At 37.7% G+C, this 19,476-nt stretch overlaps 1 protein-coding gene across 4 annotated transcripts in view; it reads right to left on the reverse strand.

The window, feature by feature from the left end:
* The window catches only part of KIF13B (kinesin family member 13B), a 188,655-nt gene that overhangs the window by 91,795 nt on the left and 77,384 nt on the right, over positions 1 to 19,476 (reverse strand). For all 4 annotated transcript variants that reach the window (XM_070611418.1, XM_070611416.1, XM_070611417.1 and 1 more), the window contains exons 10-13: positions 19,105 to 19,216; positions 10,438 to 10,650; positions 8,426 to 8,536; positions 3,350 to 3,484 (exon numbers count right to left, since the gene is read on the reverse strand). In XM_070611418.1, coding sequence (XP_070467519.1) covers positions 3,350 to 3,484; positions 8,426 to 8,536; positions 10,438 to 10,650; positions 19,105 to 19,216 — 571 coding nt within the window. The remainder of the gene's footprint in view (positions 1 to 3,349; positions 3,485 to 8,425; positions 8,537 to 10,437; positions 10,651 to 19,104; positions 19,217 to 19,476) is intronic.

Raw genomic sequence — 19,476 nt, forward strand, 5'->3', positions numbered from 1 at the left:
GGATAATTCAAAGGTGTGATTAGAATCATACTATGAGCCCATTTCTGTAATTAAAAAAATGTGTATCAGAATAAATCCATACACATACATATAGGAACAGATCCAGAGGACAGAGATAAAATATTAACTATGAAGTACGGTCATCTCTGGGTGTTAGAATTTGGGTGCTAATCCACCCCTTTTTTTTCTAATAAGTTTTTATAAAACTTTTTAGGAAAAAAAAGTATATTACTAGCATAAGGTTTTTAAGGTGAGGGGAACAGCTCTTCCCTCTAGAAGCTTGGCTCATCCTGGATGGTGTAAACCTCCAAGTACACCTCAGAACTCACTTGGCACGAGGGTGCAGGACTGTAAAAATAACTTTGCAAAGAGATCTGAATAATCAATGAGAAAAACTGCAGTTATTCTGTGACCTTTAAAATAGTCTGTAAAAACATTAAGAATTCTCTTACTGTTATAACATATAGGGAAACGAAAAAATAGAAAAACTGATATTCATTTAGTACACTGTAATTTAGAACATTAGAAACACTGAAATTTAAAGCATTTTATTTCTTTGTTAAAAGCTTATCCAGAGTAATTTGAATAGTGCTTGCCTTCTTCTCAACATGTAACTCAATATGAATACGGAATGTGCATATTTTCCCTGCCGTGGCAAATTGTCATTCTTCTTCCTAAGATTCCACCATTTTATATCCTTTGTGCTTTCAATGCTGCAAAATATCTCCAAACAGTTCCTTTACTGTGAAGTGTTTTCTGGGATCACTCCCTTTGAGAAACCTTCATTCTTATCATCACAACCACTTTCATTATTTATATTGATAAATTCACCTTCACTGAGCTCCTCTGGCTGTGTATCTAGAAACTCACAAACAGCAGCAGTGTCATCACTTACTAAATCGGGGTAACTGGAATTTGTGTATTTTGGAACCATGCAAAGCAAGGACTGCTTGTATACGAAAATTAAATACCAAATTATCTTGTGAGTTATGTCCTATCTATGGTTGGGCCACCATACCTTGCCTATGCCAGTTCTAGACAGAACAAATTTCTTGCAGAGAACTATACAATTTGGAACTAGAAAGAACGTTAGAAATCATTTAATCCAGTGCCCTTATTTTACAGACGGGGTGATGAAAGTCACCCTGAGATGTGAAATCATCTGCCCAGCATCTAGACTGACTTGAGAATTTGAAAGCAAAGAAATAAAAAACGCTCAGCCTCCAAATTCCTCCATCCCACATCATGGTATCGCTTTACTGAAGCAAAAACTGTTCTTGGACCGAGACCATCCCTTGAATGTGCTTTGTCATGAATATACTTTTGTAATGGGGTTAGCTTGGGCACTGAAGAAATCAACACGGCCTCAAACCCTGCCGAAACGGGGCTGACCACACAGTCTGCAACAGAATCCCAACACCTCCACACGAGACAACCAGAAATATTTGGAGTACTCTCCAAAAGTCTTTAAATAGCTTCTTTGTTTAATTTTTCAGTTAAGAAACAGATATGAATCAGGTTTTTTTTCTTCTTGGGTGCATGTGTTTGTGTGTCCCAATTTGAACTTTATCACATCAAAAAGAAAATGAATTCATAGTTCTGAGAAATAAAAAGTGTAGACTATTTAAATCCTATTCTAATATCGCATCTCTCCGAAAGCATATGAATACCTACAGCTGAAATTCTAACACAAAATGCTGCAAACATTTTTGGAAGTACAGTAAGTGACGTGACAACACATCATGGTTTTCAATAGACAAGGATAAAATATATATAAGGTACCACACAGAGTACCGAATGAGAAAACGAAATGTGGAATACTTAAAAAAAAATTTTTTTTTTAAATTTTTCCTTCTTCTCCCCAAAGCCCCCCAGTATATGACTGCATATTTTAGTTGTGGGTCCTTCCAGTTGAGGCATGTGGGATGCCACCTCAGCAGGACTTGAGCAGAGAGCCATGTCCGAGCTCAGGATCCGAACCTGTGAAAACCTGGGCCACCAAAGTGGAGCACGTGAACTTAACCACTCGACTACAAGGCCGGCCCCAGGAATATTTTATATTTATATAGTGCTTCTGTTTATAAAGTCCTTCTATATATCAAGTATCATTTAATCTTCATAAGAACCTTGTGGAGGTTGCCAGACAAAGACGACTTCCATTTATAGAGGAAGAACTGTAGACTGGAGGGGGCTAAGGACTTGAGACCAAACGTCTGTTAAGTTGTGGGACTGGACTAGAACACAAGCCACTCTCTCCCACTCTGGTGTTGCTCCCACTGCACCACAATACCTAGAGTGCACACATAACTGTATGGACCAGACACAATTTAACTCACAGCGTCACAAAACATGGTGTAAGACACTTATTAATAAAGAGCTTTATCAAACAACAAAAACATTTATCCCAAGATATCTTTGACAAAAACTGAGAATTAGCCAACGTGTCATGAATTCTTCAGTCTCTCTAGAAATGAAATGACACATCTCTCTAATTTTAAAGCTACTTCCAGATTTACTAGCTCATTATCTTTACTATGCTAGTCACTTGAGTAAAACTCACATGGATAGTTCCTGTACTATGAGGGGGCAAAAACTTTCCTCCCAACATTTATTAACCGCATATTAAGAGTCCATCATATAATTCATTTATGCTCTGGGCTTGACAAAGGCAATTTTGGCAAGCTCCTCATAATCTATGTAGTGTCTCAGGATTCATGCTCATTCTAAAGTTGTCTTTTGTCTTCCTGATATGTCCCACAACTTAGAGGTTTCATCGTATATCACTATTTGGTTTTTTTCTATTCCATACTCTGACCTTCTCAGTCTCTAAGTGACTTAACTCTTTTTTTATAAGTTGATAATCCAAATTTTTAAGTTTTCCTAAGAGTTACTGGAAACACAAATTTCACATCAAGTGGTCCTAAGAACATAACTTTCTTTAAACATTTCCTCTTGCAAGCTAACAAACCACTCAGAAAAAGGTGTGCTTCATATCAATCACAAAAGCTTTAGGCTCCTAACGAATCATTTACTTTTAAAAGTCATTCTTTAAGCTTTAAAGTTATCTACTTAACTCCCTGGTATAAATCATATTAAATAATAGTAGCTAAGCTACCTAATTTCCTGGAAACAATATCGGAATATGATTTTTTAATTTACTAGGTTGAATGACATCAAAGACTGAAAAGAGAAACTGATCCCATAAACCCAAGATTTTTCTACACTTGAGTTTGCACAAATAAAAACCAATTTGCTCATTAGTTTTGAGCATGGTTCTCCAAGTTTAAAAAAACCACTAGGAAATATTGTTCTCCTCAGCAGAAAATAGTAGCAAAGCCTATTACTTCACCTTTAAATAGTAAACCAGAAGTTCATTCAGAGCAGGATCAGCATTCAGATTAACAAGGAAACATTTATCATCCCCGACTTTAATTCCAGAAGACTGAAGAGATATTCCAAGGCTCTCAAGCTGTTTCTGTCGCTCCTGTAAATGTATCAGAGAAGTATTAATTCCACGGCTATTGAGACAGCAAGATATAAAAGATCTTACATTAGAATAATTACTAAATAAGTGTATAATTCAAATATGTTATTTTAGGACAAGGTATTATAGATTACTGCATTTTTTCTCTTTCTAAACTATACAATGTTGTTTTATTTTGTTAATTAAAATATTTTTTATTTTGAAATAAAGCCATCACAGATAGCAACCAACTATACTATTGACTTCTCAATTTTCATTCTTGAAAATATCTAACATCTTGAATTCACCTTTCTCATTTAATTCTGTGTATATGAACAAATGTAAGTGTGTTTTACTCAACTGTGATCTGTCTAAAAAGCCAAGTTTTTAACATACTCTCTTACATGATATCCTCAGTGACCCCCTCCTCTCCCCTCCAGCAAGCATAAAGGCCAAACTCCCTCAACAGGCCCTTCAGTCTGGCCCATTTACTCTCCATCTTCACATCATGTCACTCCTCCTCTCAAAGCCTGGACCACAGTTACATGGAACATCTTCCAGGTGCCTGAAAGCATCAAGAACGCTCTCTTTAGCTTGAGGGATTTTACAGTGCTCCTTCTGTCTGGTGCATACTTGGACCCACACTTGGTAACTGTTTACTTGACCATTTCTCTGTGAGGGCACGGATCCCACCTATCCACTGTGTGTCCTAGCACCTAGCACCCTGCACACGAGCAATGAGCATCAAAACATCAGTGTTGCGAATTTATCAAAATAAAACTTGCATATGCATTCAAGCACTATTTTCATAAGAATATGAACCTTTCTTTTTTGTGCCTACCTGTCTCTGAATCCCCACAATATATGAATGCATGCACACAGGGAGATACATATGAATCCTGCAACCGACGCTCCCTGATTAAGGTGTATATGAATTGGGGCAGAGAAGGGTGTCTTTGACTACGTATAAATATCTAGTAGTAATGAGTCACAGCCACCAAGGACCTTTGACTGTAAGGAAAGACAAGACAAGCTAAGTCTTTTAACTAAGGCCACACAGTAAGTCTGCAGTGTAACTAAATTATAGCCTCAGAATTTTGTTGCTTCTAGGCATACCATCCTACTTTATATGGCCACCGCAACCCGGTCAATACATCTCACTTAGAAGTATACTATTACAAAAGTAGGGAAGGAGACATTCTGGTTCTGGGCCTTTGAATTAAGTCTGTCTTCTAACAAAAAACACTTTGGGGTTCTTTCAGGAAGTTTTGAGTAGTTTAGCACTAGACATTATGGTTCTCAGCACTCAATTCTAAGAAATTATTATTTTTGATAAAGAACCATGTTCCTAAAATGAGGACAGCAGTTCCAATATATTTTGTGTAGCCCCTTCTGAGGGAAGGCTCTTTTATGTAGGAATCTTGGTGGGTAATTAAAGAATTATTCCAATAATGAGAAGAAACATTCCTCTATAAAAATGTCTTTTTTTTTTTTTGACATTCTACAAATGACATGGGTAGATGCTCATGAACTAACATTAAATGAAAAATGCAGGGTATAAATTAGTATGTCAATTTGTGCACCAAAAAAACTGAAAGAAAGTGCAAAGATATGAACAGTTTTCTCTGGATGACTGCATCACAGTTAAATTTTCTTCATAATAACCTTTCTATATTTTCTATAAATAAATACTACTTTTGTAAAACAATAGTTTCTTCTACTTTACTCTTATGACTCTATTAATTCTCACTACGGAAATAATTCAAAGATCTAGAAGAAATCTGATTATTGTCATCTAGAGGCAAAATTTTAATTGTACAGAAACAAAGGTAAGCCTAAAAAAGAATATATGAATTAACAAAGGTAAAGCCACTCAGAGTAAGGGAAAAGACAGGACTAAAATGAGATAATGTATATAAAACAGCCAGGATATACCTAAATAGCATATGACACATAGTAAACACTCAATAAATGTTTTAAAAGATAAATTAATAAACTAAAATCTTTCTAGCTCCTACTGGTGAAATCTAAAAATCTGAGTCTGACATTCAAAGCCCTCTAGAGGATGGCCAAGCTTACTAATGTTATTTCCAACTACTCCCATACTCCCCAATAATGACTTTCTGACTTTTGCTCAATATTGATTATTGAATATGGAATGTTACTGAATATAGGTTTGTCCAAGGTCATTGACCAAATCTATACTAGAGGCAGGAATATTAATGACTAATTCTCTAAATTATCAGTGATAGTAAACTATTGTTTTACACTACTTCTTATGTATTTTCCTGTCACTTGAGATTTTATAATGGTAAAAATACCACAAAATTTTTATCTAAATCAAAAAAATACAATGGTGGAAACTGTCAATTCACCATTATATCTGCCACCAAAAACTTTGAAGTTCTTAGTCATCAAAAAAAAACAAAAGTTCGCAACATCTAAGAATCAGTTTGTAAAATAAAAAAGTATTGTAGGATAAAACATAGTTATGTTTACTGATACCACTAAATATTACTTCTGATACCAGAGGCTGGTGAACTTTTTCTGTAAAAGGTCAGGTAGTAAATATTTCAGTCGTTCTGGGCCCTGTGGTCTCTGTCACAGCTATTCAACTCTGCTGATGAAGCCATAAATAATACTCAAACAAAGAAGCGTGGCTGTGTTCCCACAAAACTTTATTCATGAAAAGAAGTGGGAGACCAGGTTTTGCCCAAGGGCATAGTTGCCGACCCCTGATCTATCTCAAGGTTTTCATTTCACTTAAGTGTGCATTTCTTAGTGAGAGTATAAAGGATGAAAATAGGAGACAATTTGGTATCAGAGATATGGCCCTGGGCTTAGAAATTAGTCAACCTAGGGTTCTGTACATTTACTCAAAAGTATTATTGAGCAAACACTTTTAAAACTAAAAGATGTGGCCTTTTTTCTTGAGAACCTTCCAAATTCATTAGGTAATAAAAGTATAAATGAAAAATTGAATAGTAAAGTACTGCATGATTTAAGGGTCAAATGGCTCCAGATAGCTTCCACTGGAATTAATGGCAGGGACTGGCATACTAGAGCAAGATGTCACAGAGCACACAGGACTTACGAAGAGCCTGGCTGACTTGAAACAGACTCCCAAAAATGATGTAAAAAGTCCTTCAAAAAACAAATCCATTTAACTTAGTTCAACCAGATTTTCCCAGTTATCTGACCATGGACCATTTTTTCCCCAGAAGACTTATTAACAATTTGTGGCTATACTGCCAGAAATACATTTTGGGAAATACTAGTCTGTATCGCAAAGAGGTCAACAGACTAGGTCTTTTCCAGTGAGAGAGGAGAAAGCTCAGCAGCACTACAGCCTAGGGGCTGAGAAAGATAAGATGTTGAATGAGGTGCTGGATAAAATCAGGCATAGTCCCGAAAAGGGACATCTGAGAGAGGGAGAGGATGGCTAGGTAAGGACAGATGCTAAAGATAAGCTCCCTCACGCTGCAATCTCACTTAGATCTGCCCTGCTTTGTACCAGCAAAGCAGCCCAAGGACAGCAGCGCTTCAAAGTCAATGTTTTAGTTTTGGAATAGCTCAAAATACTCACACAAATTAGTTCCAAATTGAACAATTACTAGAACGACTTAAAATATATGAAAAGCAAAAGTGAAATATGTAATGAGAAATCAAGTTTATATTCTGGTGTATCCTCTTCTCTGTAATTTGAGGGATATGCTTTAAAATAACCCAGTGCAGGGATATAGATAAAACAAGATCAGTCATATGTTGATCTTTAACGAAACTGGGTGATGGGGACATGTGGGTTTATTATACTCTTCTTTTTATCTCTTTTGAAAATCACTATAATAAGAAATATTTGAAGAATCTACTTAAATCCTAGTCAGCACTAATATAAATATAACATCCGCTTTATACTACATAATAGAAGTCCTGTCCTACAACATCTGATATATGGATTGATTCTGGACAGCACATTTAAAGATGGAATTTACTGAATAAGTAGCAAGTTTATATATTCCCTAAAACAAGGAATCCTTGAGAATACTAGAGACTTTTAACTTTAGAAAAGGAGGGGAAGAGGCAGAGGCGACTTTAAATGTCTGGCTAGCCACAGGCCCTGTCTGCGCGGCTGTTGAGAAGATTAAATAAAATACCATATTGAGTAGTGCTTAGCATAGGGCCCAACACACAAGGACACCCAATAAATGTTGGCTATTACTCTTTTTATTAGTTTCTGCAGACACATGGGACACTTATTCTCTTAGCTTTGGAAGGCCAATGAGCAGAAATGAAAGAATAAAAGATTTTGATTAAATAGCGACTATTAGAGTTGTCCAATCATGAAAAGACTGCTCGATAGGGCACTGGGCTCCACATTATCATATGCATTTCTAAAACAGAGGCTGAATGACCAACTGACAGGAAAGCCAGAGAGTCTTTTACTACGTAGACACTTGCAAATTTTAGGATTTTCTCCAAATGCTAATGTTCTCACCCTAAAATTTCTCAACTCTATATTAAGTATTCTAAAACTGAGAGGCAGTCACCTCAGATTTAGGTATTTCATATTACTTTTACTGTGTTGTCATATGGAAGCAAGAAGCTCATAGCCTACCATCCATCACTAATAATTTTGTAGCTAGGGCACATTCTTTAGGTCTGCAACGCACTTAACAGAATTGAGTTTTCAGAGCCAGAGGCGACAAAGTAGTTGTATTTCATTAAAAAAAATTTTATGACCCTAAAAAAGTATTTCCTACATAATAAACAATCGATTGTAATTACATCTTTTTTATCCTTCAAATTAACTTCATAAAGTATAGACTCTTGGATCTAGATTCTTATTAATGGTGCTAGATTTGCCATCTTCAAAGCTAAAAATAAAAAGGAACCAGAAAGGCCATCTTAGTCACACTGCACAAACTGCCATGAGGTTTCTCTCTCTAATCAGGAAGCACGAACCTGTGCAATCTCCTCAGTTTTCCTTAATTTCTCCTCCCAGGTCACAGTCATTTCCTGGATTAGCTTCTCTGATTCTTCCAGCCGGTCTTTTAGCTCTGGAGATTTCATTGCCTACAAGCAAAATGTTTATATCATGAAACGTCTGCATGATGCCCTGAAAAAAGCATTAGCTAAATCCAGGACAAAAGTAACAATCTGCCTCGCCTCAGCTCTACAGCTCACTGAGGTCTCTGATCTACCCAAGACCTAACAGTGACTCACTGACGCACAGCCTCCCAACAGTGTGGGTCCCACAAACTCACTCAGTTATCCAAGGTGGGCTTGAAAGGAAGACAACTACTTCCGCTTCCTTCAACCCATTGTTATTGTGCAGATCTAATTACATTTAAGGAGACGGAGAGTTCAAGCTATCAAGGCTTTTCTTAAATCCCAATAGGTCTTACATCTAGACTCATACACATGACTCATCTAGTCTTTATTGATGACTTCAGGTATTTATGCAAATACACACAGACTAAATTCGTACATGTTACAACCTGGATGGTGTCATTAATACCATGAATACAGAAAGAAAATTTCAAAAAATCTTGATGAACTGTAAAATTATTCCTATAAAAACAGGATAAAATTCAACAGGCAAAAATAAGATAACTGGGGTTTTTTCTTTTTTGGAAGGGAAAGATTTGCCCTGAGCTAACATCTGTTGCCAATCTTCCTCTTTTTTTTGCCCCTCCCCAAAGCCCCAGTGCACAGTTGCATATCCTAGTGGTAAGTCCTTGAGTTCTTCTAAGTGAGCTGCTGCCACAGCATGGCAACTGACAGACAAGCAGTGTGGTTCTGCAACCCGGAAACGGACCCAGGCTGCCAAAGCGGTGTGCCAAACTTCCACTACTAGGCCCTCAGGGCAGGCTCAAGATAATTGTTTTGATCATATATTTTACCAATTTCATACTAGAAAATGAGTTATGAGTAAGAAGAGCACGATGGTCCCAGCCCCAGGAAAGAGTCTCACAGTGCTGGGAAATTGTGGGAAGAGAAATGCTAAATAAAGCAGAGATCCTGAATCTGATATTTTATTCCACTTTTGACAAGATGATGAGCATTTGGTTGTAGGTTAGAATTGTGTAGGTTTCAAATTCAGTAATGGAACACATCATAGAATGTACAAAGGACAGTGGAAATAGAGTACCGTTAAATAGATGGGTACTTCTGCTATAAAATTATTTTTTCCTACAAATATAATTAACCCACAACACAGAAAAACTAGATTATTAAGGTGTGTAAGACCTGCTTAAGATTTCCGTTCTGACTTCAACCTGTGAACAAATGATACAACAAAAATCTGATTCTTCTTCCAATTAGTCTATGCCCACTCTCCACCATTTTCTGCACTAAAATTAAACTATACGGATTTGTTGCAAGTGTCTCTCTCTCTCCCTTATTCTATTATACCTCTTCTCAGATGCCTATACTGTGGCAAGCGACATTTTCTCAATTCCCTTTATTCTCTCTTCCTTTTCAATCCTTTAACATCTGAAAAAACTCCCTAAATTTCAACTATGACAATCTATCTGTCTTCCTTTATTTATTACTCATCTTAAATTTCTCTTCCTAGGGGACTGGCCCCGTGGCCGAGTGGTTAAGTTCATGTGCTCCCCTCCAGCAGCCCAGGGTTTTGCCAGTTTGGATCCGGGGCACGGACATGGCACCGCTTGTCAGGCCGTGCTGAGGCGGCGTCCCACGTAGCACAACCAGAGACATTCACAACTAGAATATACAACTGTGCACTGGGGGGCTTTGGGGAAAAGAAGAAGGAAAATAAAAAAGGAACATAGGCAACAGTTGCTAGCTCAGGTGCCAATCTTTAAAAAAAAAAAAATTTCTCTTCCTATAGGAAAATCAAAAATTCTAAGTGGGGTACTCATCACTTATGGCGAAGAGAGGAAAATTCAAGTTCTAGCATTAGTAGATTTTCTCAGACCCCTAAAGCGCCACTTGGCTGTGCCTTATACCTCTGCTTTGGTTAGCTGCTCTCGGAGTTTCTCTACTTCTTCCCGGAGATCTCGGATAATTCGTGCATTAGGATCCTCATTCACCACAGCATGGTTCACGATGTTCTTGGCGCGATCTGCATACCGCAGAGTTGAAAGGGTTTCGTCATAGTTATCAGCTGCCGGACTCACAGTTGCTACCATGGCTGTCTTGCTGTTACCCCCAAGACTGTCCTAGAGGAGAAAATTAATTTGGCAGCATTTTAAAGTTGGACAAAAACACCATGAGAAATTTGAAGTCAGAAATGGTGAAACAACATCTCACGGTCAAACACAAATTTAAGGACAAAGCTAGGACTAAAATATAGGTATACAGACTCCCAGGCCCATGTTCTTTCTTCTCTGCCAAGCAGCTTTTCGGCAAAAGAGAGCTTTGGTTTTTGAGAAAAGACAGGGAAATACAATGAAGCCTATATTTATTTCAGTTTAATAAAAATTAATTCTATGTCAATTTATCCACTTTTAACAGAGAACATGATACTGTAAGTCAGCAGACTACTCAGAAGAAAAAAGGATGATTTCTTAAATGCCTACAAAATCTTCCTTAGAGGAACCGAGCACTGGTGATATTATCTGTTATCTGGTCAAAGGTTGATTACCCACAATCTACTCCATAACCACCGCGTACTTGGAGTCTCTGTGAAGCCTGAATAAGGGCTCAGAAAGTATTGCTGTTACAAGCTATCAAGCACCTTGTCAATTTTTAAAACATAAGGTACAACTACAGTCTTAGAAAACAAAAGATATGTTGAACATACTTCATTTTATTCCCTCTGATAGCCCTTCAAAAACCACTAACATCGGTTTCATGTTCTACACAACCACTTCTACAGTTCAGACAAGGGTGCTGAAAAAAAGATACTCATCTTCACTATACTAAAACTGGTAAGATATTGAAATAGGCTCCAACAAATTCAAAAAACTGCTTTCACTTGAGAACATTAAAAATAACTAGATATAATTCAGAATGACAAAACTAGGCTTGGGAAGTCAGGTCTACCCCAACTCCACTTCACCACACCAAGGCTGTGTGTCATCCACCCATGGCAGGCAGCCTCTAAGACAGTGCCAGTGTATCATCCCCAGCCCTTGGTGGACAGGACTTGCTGATTTGCCTCTAACAAACAGAACACAGAGGAAGTGATGGCCTGTCACTTCTAAAGTTAGATTATAAAAGGACCATGGCTTCTGTCGTGGCTGTTTTCTCTTGTTCTGGAAGAAACCACTGCCCTGAGTGAGGTGGCCTCACCCACAGGAGTGAGTTTGGAAGGAGATTTTCTGAAGCCTGCTGACAATCACTTAGGTGAGCAGTTCCAACTCCAGACAAGCCCTGCGATGATGGCAGCCCCAGACGACACTTGACTGCAGCCACATGAGAGAGCCCAGCTAGAACCACTCAGTTAAGCCGCACCCAGAATCCTGACCCATAGAAACTGTGAGATGATGAATGTCTGCTGTTTTCAGCTGTTACTTTCTGGGGGTCATCTGTTACATTGCAATAGATAACTACTAATACAGTAACATACCATCCCAGGATGAGGAGAATTACCCAAAAGACCAGATTCAATACCCTCTTTCAGTAATAGAATATCACTGAACTATAGATTCTCAAGACTGGAGAGAATATTTAAACAGGCCAGTAATGGGGAATTCATTAGATCACAAGAAAGCCAATTCTACCTCTAGGCAGTATTAACCGCCATAAAATTCTTACTTTTGAAGACACAAAGTTTTCCCACTATCAACATATCTAAACTTTGTTTAAGCAATCTGTGACTTACAGAGTCTTTGTACATAAACTTTACTTTAGTCTTCAGCCTTTTGTGAATTACATTATTACTATCCCTATTTGACAGATGAAAAAACAGAGGTTTGTTCTGACAAAGGAGGTTGAACACCCTGTCTAAAGATCCAGAAGTAGTAAACTAAACATATTCTAGTCCAGTTGTCTTCTGCCTTCCAGTCCAATATCATTTCCACTCCCCTACAACTACCCATAGTCGCACAGTAACAAAATAACACTTGGCAGCACAGAGAGAGCTCAGACCAGAGGAATGAGTAAAGTGAACCTGACACCTTTCCAAATTATTTTGTCCTAGTGCCAGAAACAAAACAATTGCCTAGCTATCGCTAACAGTTCAATATAACCTCAGACAATATGTCTGCTTATTCATCCATTACTGAAAATTTGGTTTTCCACAGAAAACATAGCACAGATAATTACATCTGAAGAAAATACACTTTAACAGATGAAAGGAAGGAAATATAAGTGATTCGGGCTTTCGGAAGCAGAAGCAGTTTCTGTGAGGCCTGTGTGATTGCTTGCTTTACTCTTCACTTCTAGACCCTGCTCTCACATTGTTGGTGCCCAGCTTTGGCAACTTCCAGAAAAACGTCAAGAAGAATCCTATGCACATTAATGAAATTCCAATGATACATACAAAGACCACAGGAATTACATCTCAGATTGCAATTCAGTTCACTAGCTGCACCGTGGTGGCGGCTGCCCTTCAAGAACCACTGCATTCTGCAAGCCCACATGAACAGAAAATGCTATTGGGTAAAACGGGATTTGTACCAATGACTACCAAAGGAAAAAAGCATGCACACTGTGCTTCAATATGTGCTGAGAAAAGGAAACCTGGCAAACAACAAATACTTGATATATGAAAAGCTCTTGCGCATAAGCAACAATACGCTTATATCCAAAAGTGGCCCCATGCCATCAGCAAGAAGGAAACAGCAACAAAAGAACCAGCACTCATTCAGAGACAAAGTATAAAGCTTCTAGTTTACTCTTTAATTGTTTAATTAGGCAAATCAGATGAGCTTTGTTTCAAATGCAGCAACTGCAAAATTAAATGGATGTAGGAAAGAAATTTAATTTTCTAAGTAAGAATTTTTTTAAGCTGAAAGAACTCTTTGAAGTCATCTAACCAAATTATTTCATTTTGCAGATGAGAAAGTGAGACCCAGGAAGACTGACAGACTCGCCAAAGGTCATAATGCTAGTTTAAAGCAGGGCTGAAATTATTCACGCATTCAACTCTTCATGGAGTTTACCATCTAGAGGGCAATGCTGGTGAGCAAATACTATACAATAAGAACTCAAGTAGGGCTAAATACAACATGGTCTGGGAAAAGAGAGAAAGGGCAGAAAGCCAAGTCTTGAAAGGTTGGGGAAGACTCCCAGGGAAAGTAACATTTGAGACTTAAAGATAAATAAGCATCACCCAGGTAAAGAGGAGGAGGAAGGGAAGGAGGAGGAGAGAGAGAAGAGAGGAAGAAGAATGTTCCAAACAGAGTAAGAGTAAAGTCCTAGCAGTAAGAGTACTCATCACTTTGCTAGACCTGATAAGAGCAGGAGCAAGAGATGAACGATGAGAAGGAGAGAGGGGTCAGATTACGAAGGGCCTAGTAAGTCACAAGTCATCAAAGAATCTGGACTTTATTGCAAGGGCCTCTGAAGAGTTACCAAAGAAATTTAAGTTTAAGAAGAGTATTAATTTAGAAAGATATTGCAACCTAACTGTAAAGAATGGAATGGACTGGGGCCAGCCCAGTGGTGTAGTGGCTAAGTTCGCACACTTCACTTCGGCAGCCCAGGGTTTGCAGGCTTGGATCCCAGGTGAGGACCTAGCACCACTTATTAAGCCACTGTGGTGGTGTCCCATATAAAATATAGGAAGATTGGCACAGATGTTAGCTCAGTGACAATCTTCCTCAAGCAAAAAGTGGAAGATTGGCAACAGATGTTAGCTCAGGGCCAATCTTCCTCATCAAACAAGAATGGAATGAACTAAGAAAGCTCGAGGGAGATGTTTCAATCATCCAGGTGAGAGATGAAAGTCACTTTCATTAGGTAAGCAGCAGTAAGAACAGAAAAAAGTGGATCAATTCAAAAGATACTCATTGTCAGAGGATTCATTACCAGAAGTTACTCGACATTAAGATACTCAAATTTAGAAGGTTGCATGGTGAAGCAAAAATCGTCTTAATATGAAATGGTTCTCCACTGACCACTTACCAAATGAGTAACCACTCAACCCTCCATGACAGAAGAACACTCACATCTATCCCCCACCAAATTGCCTCAGATGTTGTAAACATCAAGAACACAACATAATTACAATGCAAAAAAACTTTGAAAAGAAATACAATACGTAGGAATAAATTTAACCAAGGAGGTGAAAGACCTATACACTAAAAACTATAAGACACTATTGAAAGAAATCAAAGAAAACACAAAGAAATGGAAAGATATTCCGTGCTCATGGATTGGAAGAATTAACATAGTCAAAATGTCCATATTACCTAAAGCAATCTACAGATTCAGTGCAATCCCTATCAAAGTCCCAAGAATATTTTTCACAGAAATAGAATAAAGAATCCTAAAATTTATATGGAACAACAAAAGACCCCAAATAGCCAAGGCAATCCTGAGGAAAAAGAACAAAGCTGGAGGTATCATACTCTCCAAATTCAAAATATACTACAAAGCTGTAGTAATCAAAATAGCATGATACTGGCAGAAAAACAAACACATAGATCAAGTGAACAGAACTGAGAGCCCAGAAATAAACCCACACGTCTACGAACAGCTAATTTTCAACAAATGGTGTTGGGAAAACTGGACGGCCATATGCAAAAGAATAAAAGTAGACTATTATCTTACACCATACACAAAAATTAACTCAAAATGGATTAAAGACTTAAAAGTAAGACCTGAAACTATAAAACTCCTAGAAGAAAATATAGGCAGTAGATTCTTTGACATCAGTCTCAGCAGCATCTTTTCAAATGCCATGTCTCATCAGGCAAGGGAAATAATAGAAAAAATAAACAAATGGGGCTACATCAGACTAAAGAGCTTCTGCAAAGCAAAGGAAACCACCAACAAAACAAAAAGGCAACTTACCAATGGGGAGAAAATATTTGCAAATCACGTATCTGATGAGGAGTTAACATCCAAAATATATAAAGAACTTGCAAATCACGTATCTGATGAGGAGTTAACAACCAAAATACATAAAGAACTCACACATACAACAACCACCAAAAAACCCAATTAAAAAATGGGCAGAGGATCTGAACAGATATTTTTCTGAAGAAGATATACAGATGGCCAAAAGGCACATGAAAAGATGTTCAATATCACTAATTACTAGGGAAATGCAAATCAAAACCACAATGAGATATCACCTCAAGCCCGTCAAAATGGCTATGATTAAAAAGACAAGCAATAACAAGTGTTGGAGAGGATGTGGAGAAAATGCAACCCTCAAACACTGCTGGTAGGAATGTAAACTGGTGCAGCCACTATGGAAAACAGGATGGAGATTCCTCAAAATATTAAAAACAGAAACACCATATGATCCAGCTATTCCACTTCTGGGTATTTATCCAAAAAACACAAAAACTCTAATTCAAAAAGACATATGGGGGCCGGTCCCAGGGTTCACTGGTTCAGATCGTGGGCATAGACATGGCAGCACTCATTACACCATGTTGAGGTAGCGTCCCGCATGCCACAACTAGAAGGACCCACAACTAAGATATACAACTACATCCTGAGGGGATTTGGAGAGGGGAAAAAGAAAAAGAAGAAGATTGGCAACAGTTGTTAGCTCAGGTGCCAATCTTTAAAAAAAAAAAAAAAAGACATATGTCCCCTACGTTCACTACAGCATTACCCACAGTAGCCAAGGCTTGGAAACAACCTTAGTGCCCATCAGTGGATGAATGGATAAAGAAGATGTGGTGTATATACACAAAGGAATACTACTCAGCCATAAAAAGAGATGGAATCTTGCTATTTGCGACAACATGGATAGACCTTGAGGGTATTACGCTAAGCGGAATAAGTTAGACACAGAAAGCGAAATACCATATGATTTCACTCATGTGTGGAAAATAAAAACAACAAAAAACAAACACATAGACAAGAAAATAGACTGGTGGTTACCAGAGGGGAACAGTGGATGCCAAGGGGGTAAAAGGGCTCATGTACGGTGACAGATGGCAACTAGACTTTTCGTTGTGAACACAATTGTAGTGTTTTAACAGAAGTCAAAATATAATGATGCACACCTGAAATCTATATAAAACAATTTTACCTCAATAAAAAACTATGGTAGTGTCCCACACACAAAATGGAGGAAGACTGACACAGATGTTAGCTCAGCAACAATCTTCCTCAAGCAAAAAGAGGAAAACTGGCAACAGATGTTAGCTCAGGGCAAATCTTCCCCAGGGGGAAAAAAATTAATTAAAAAAAAATTGCAAATTTTATAAAGGATGAGCAATTTCATGAATTTGATGAAAGTTATGTTGGAGAATACTAGAATCATACCAAGTCGAACAAGGATCAGGGAGAGTTAGACTAATTAAGAATTAAAGCAGGAAAAAACAACAGGAACATAAAAGCCACTTCAAAAGAGATGCTTTGTGTATCAATGGATTCCGAGAGGCCTTCAGGAAAACTGTTCAAATCCCAAAATATGTTTTGCTACAACACCCCTACTTATGATCTTGCTGCAAAGTCAAACATGATAAAGAAGGTTATATGGTATTTAAGGAAAAAATACGGCAAAAATCAAAGAAACTATTCATTTCTCTAGCCTAAGAATTAACACAGAGAAGTTACAATTATAACCCAATTTTACTAAACAGAAGATAAAGTGAGCTTTTTAAAAAAGTGTTTGGTTTTGTTCTTCAAGTATTTTCAACAGCTTCTATCAATGTCCGGTATAAGTCAGGTGCTTGCCCTTCTAATGAAAAATAACCTCGATAAGAGCACAGCCTGGCAAAAGACGAGCGCAGCGAAGCCACCCTGGACTCCCATCTTCTTTCTTCACCTACTAGTTCTGCGTCTGCCGCCTCATCTGTCAAATGGGAACACCACAGTCTACCTTCCAAGGAATAAATGAGATAATGTATGGGAAGCACTCAGCACAGTACCTGATTCTCCTCAAACAAGTTCTCCTGGCCTCCAGCCTTTGAAATGGCCACTCAATAATGACCTAGGCCATTTTCGCCACATCAATTTATTTAACAAAAGATATTTCCTACTGTTGGTTTAAATGGAGTGAAGTAGCAACACTGAAACAACAGAACAACGAATATTCCGTCTTTTAAACCAGGCATATCCAGGGAATAATCATTAATGATCAGGAAATGTTTCTGTGGCAAGTTTGAGGAAGAAATAAATATCTTATTGAGATTTCTTCTGTAAATTAAGCAAACGAGATTTCAAGGTCAATTACTGACACATGAAGACGAGTACAATTATTTCCTTGGTAGTGAAATGTTTTGTAATATCCCTTTAACTCAAGAGTTATTTAGAATGGTTTTTAATTATCAAATTGTGTTTGTTTATCCTTTTGTTTTAAATTTCTAATTTTATTGCATTTTGACCAAAGGAAGTAATCTACCTGATTTTCTATTGTGGCAAATTTCACTTAATAAAGCATGTCCAAATGGCGTGCAGAGTTTTAGAAAGTAAAGTTGAATACTAGAGACCCTTTATGAGAAAACCCCGTGCCCTTCACAAAAGCAGTTCTCTAAACATGTCGTGGACTAAGTCAAACGTCGTGTCCTCTAGCGAGCTACGCAGGGGCCTGTCTTTAACTCTCCTTGTATTCTCAATCCCTAGCACAGTGAGGAACAATGTTCAATAGCTTCTTGATCAATGGGAAAATAAGCCATCACAAGACTAAACAGGGCTCATAAAATTATTTCTCCATTTAAAAAAAATAGAAAAGAAGAATGTTATACAGGAAAACTACTTTGTTCCAGGCTGGCCGCTCTATAAGGAGTTAAACTGTCACTAGATTTTATATCCTCTAATTCCCAGCCCAGTATCCAATTCACCAAGACTAAAGGGAACCTCGAAGATGAGAGGAAACTTGGAAACAGTCTCTCTTTTCACCAAACTCCTGTTACATGTCATTAATATCTCCCTCATGGAAGCACTAACTCATGTTATAACATTTTGTGTACGAACATTATCTCCCTTACTAGACTCTGAGCAATTAGAGGACAAGGAGTGTCCTACATTTCTTTACATTTTCCTCCTAGCACTTCATACAGTTTTTTTTCTTTCTAATTTCTATTTCTCATTCACATGGTATCAATTAACCAATGAATGACTGTGTGCTCTACTCTGTATCCTCACATAACACCTTTAAGAAGCTGAAAGCAAACTAAAATGATCGTGAGTAACCTTAAAGTCAAACAGAAAAACAAGGTCCAAAATGTCAGTCAAACAAAAGGAGTCTGTGAGAAAGATGGAGCACTCCAGCTGAGTCTGTAAGACAGTGCAAACTCCTTTTCTATGACTCACTCAGCTATCAGATTAGCACTAGGTCGTTTTTCTATTTCCCAAAATCTCAGAGGCAATTATGCGATTCAGTGTGCCCAAAACTCCCACTGCTTCCAGGTTCTGGTGAATCAGGAAGAAATCTATGCTTAATCCATTAAAATTATGATTATCCTATAACAGCCTAATGATTATAATTCTGAACACTGATGGAGGAAATGATAATTGTGAGGGATTAATATTCTACTCTCTAGTCTTACTTTCACCAACCACCAAGAGTATGCCAGGAAAGAAAAAAAAAAACTTACTTTCAGCAGCCAAGTGAGAACTGAATCACGATACGGAACAAATTTATTCTTGTTTTTGCCAGCACTCTGATCTGCTAGTGCTGAGATAACCAGACCGAGGGTTGTGAGGGACCTGCATGGTGCAACAAATAACCATAATAACCATAAAAAACTGAGTATATCAAATGTCACATTTTTGCACAAAGATAGAACATTAAGATGCCTTTGTACCTAGCATGAGAACAGCACTGTTGTCAGCATTTTGCTGCTCAGTTTAAAAATGCATACACTCTAAAAGCTGATATCTCTCTAATACTACTGCAAGCAAAAACTGCTTAGCTCAATTATTATTTTTCATTTTTGTAAATAAAAATGTGAGCTGTAAATCTTTAC

This window comes from Equus przewalskii, chromosome 2 (genome assembly GCF_037783145.1).
Source record: "Equus przewalskii isolate Varuska chromosome 2, EquPr2, whole genome shotgun sequence".
Lineage (NCBI taxonomy): Eukaryota > Metazoa > Chordata > Mammalia > Perissodactyla > Equidae > Equus > Equus przewalskii.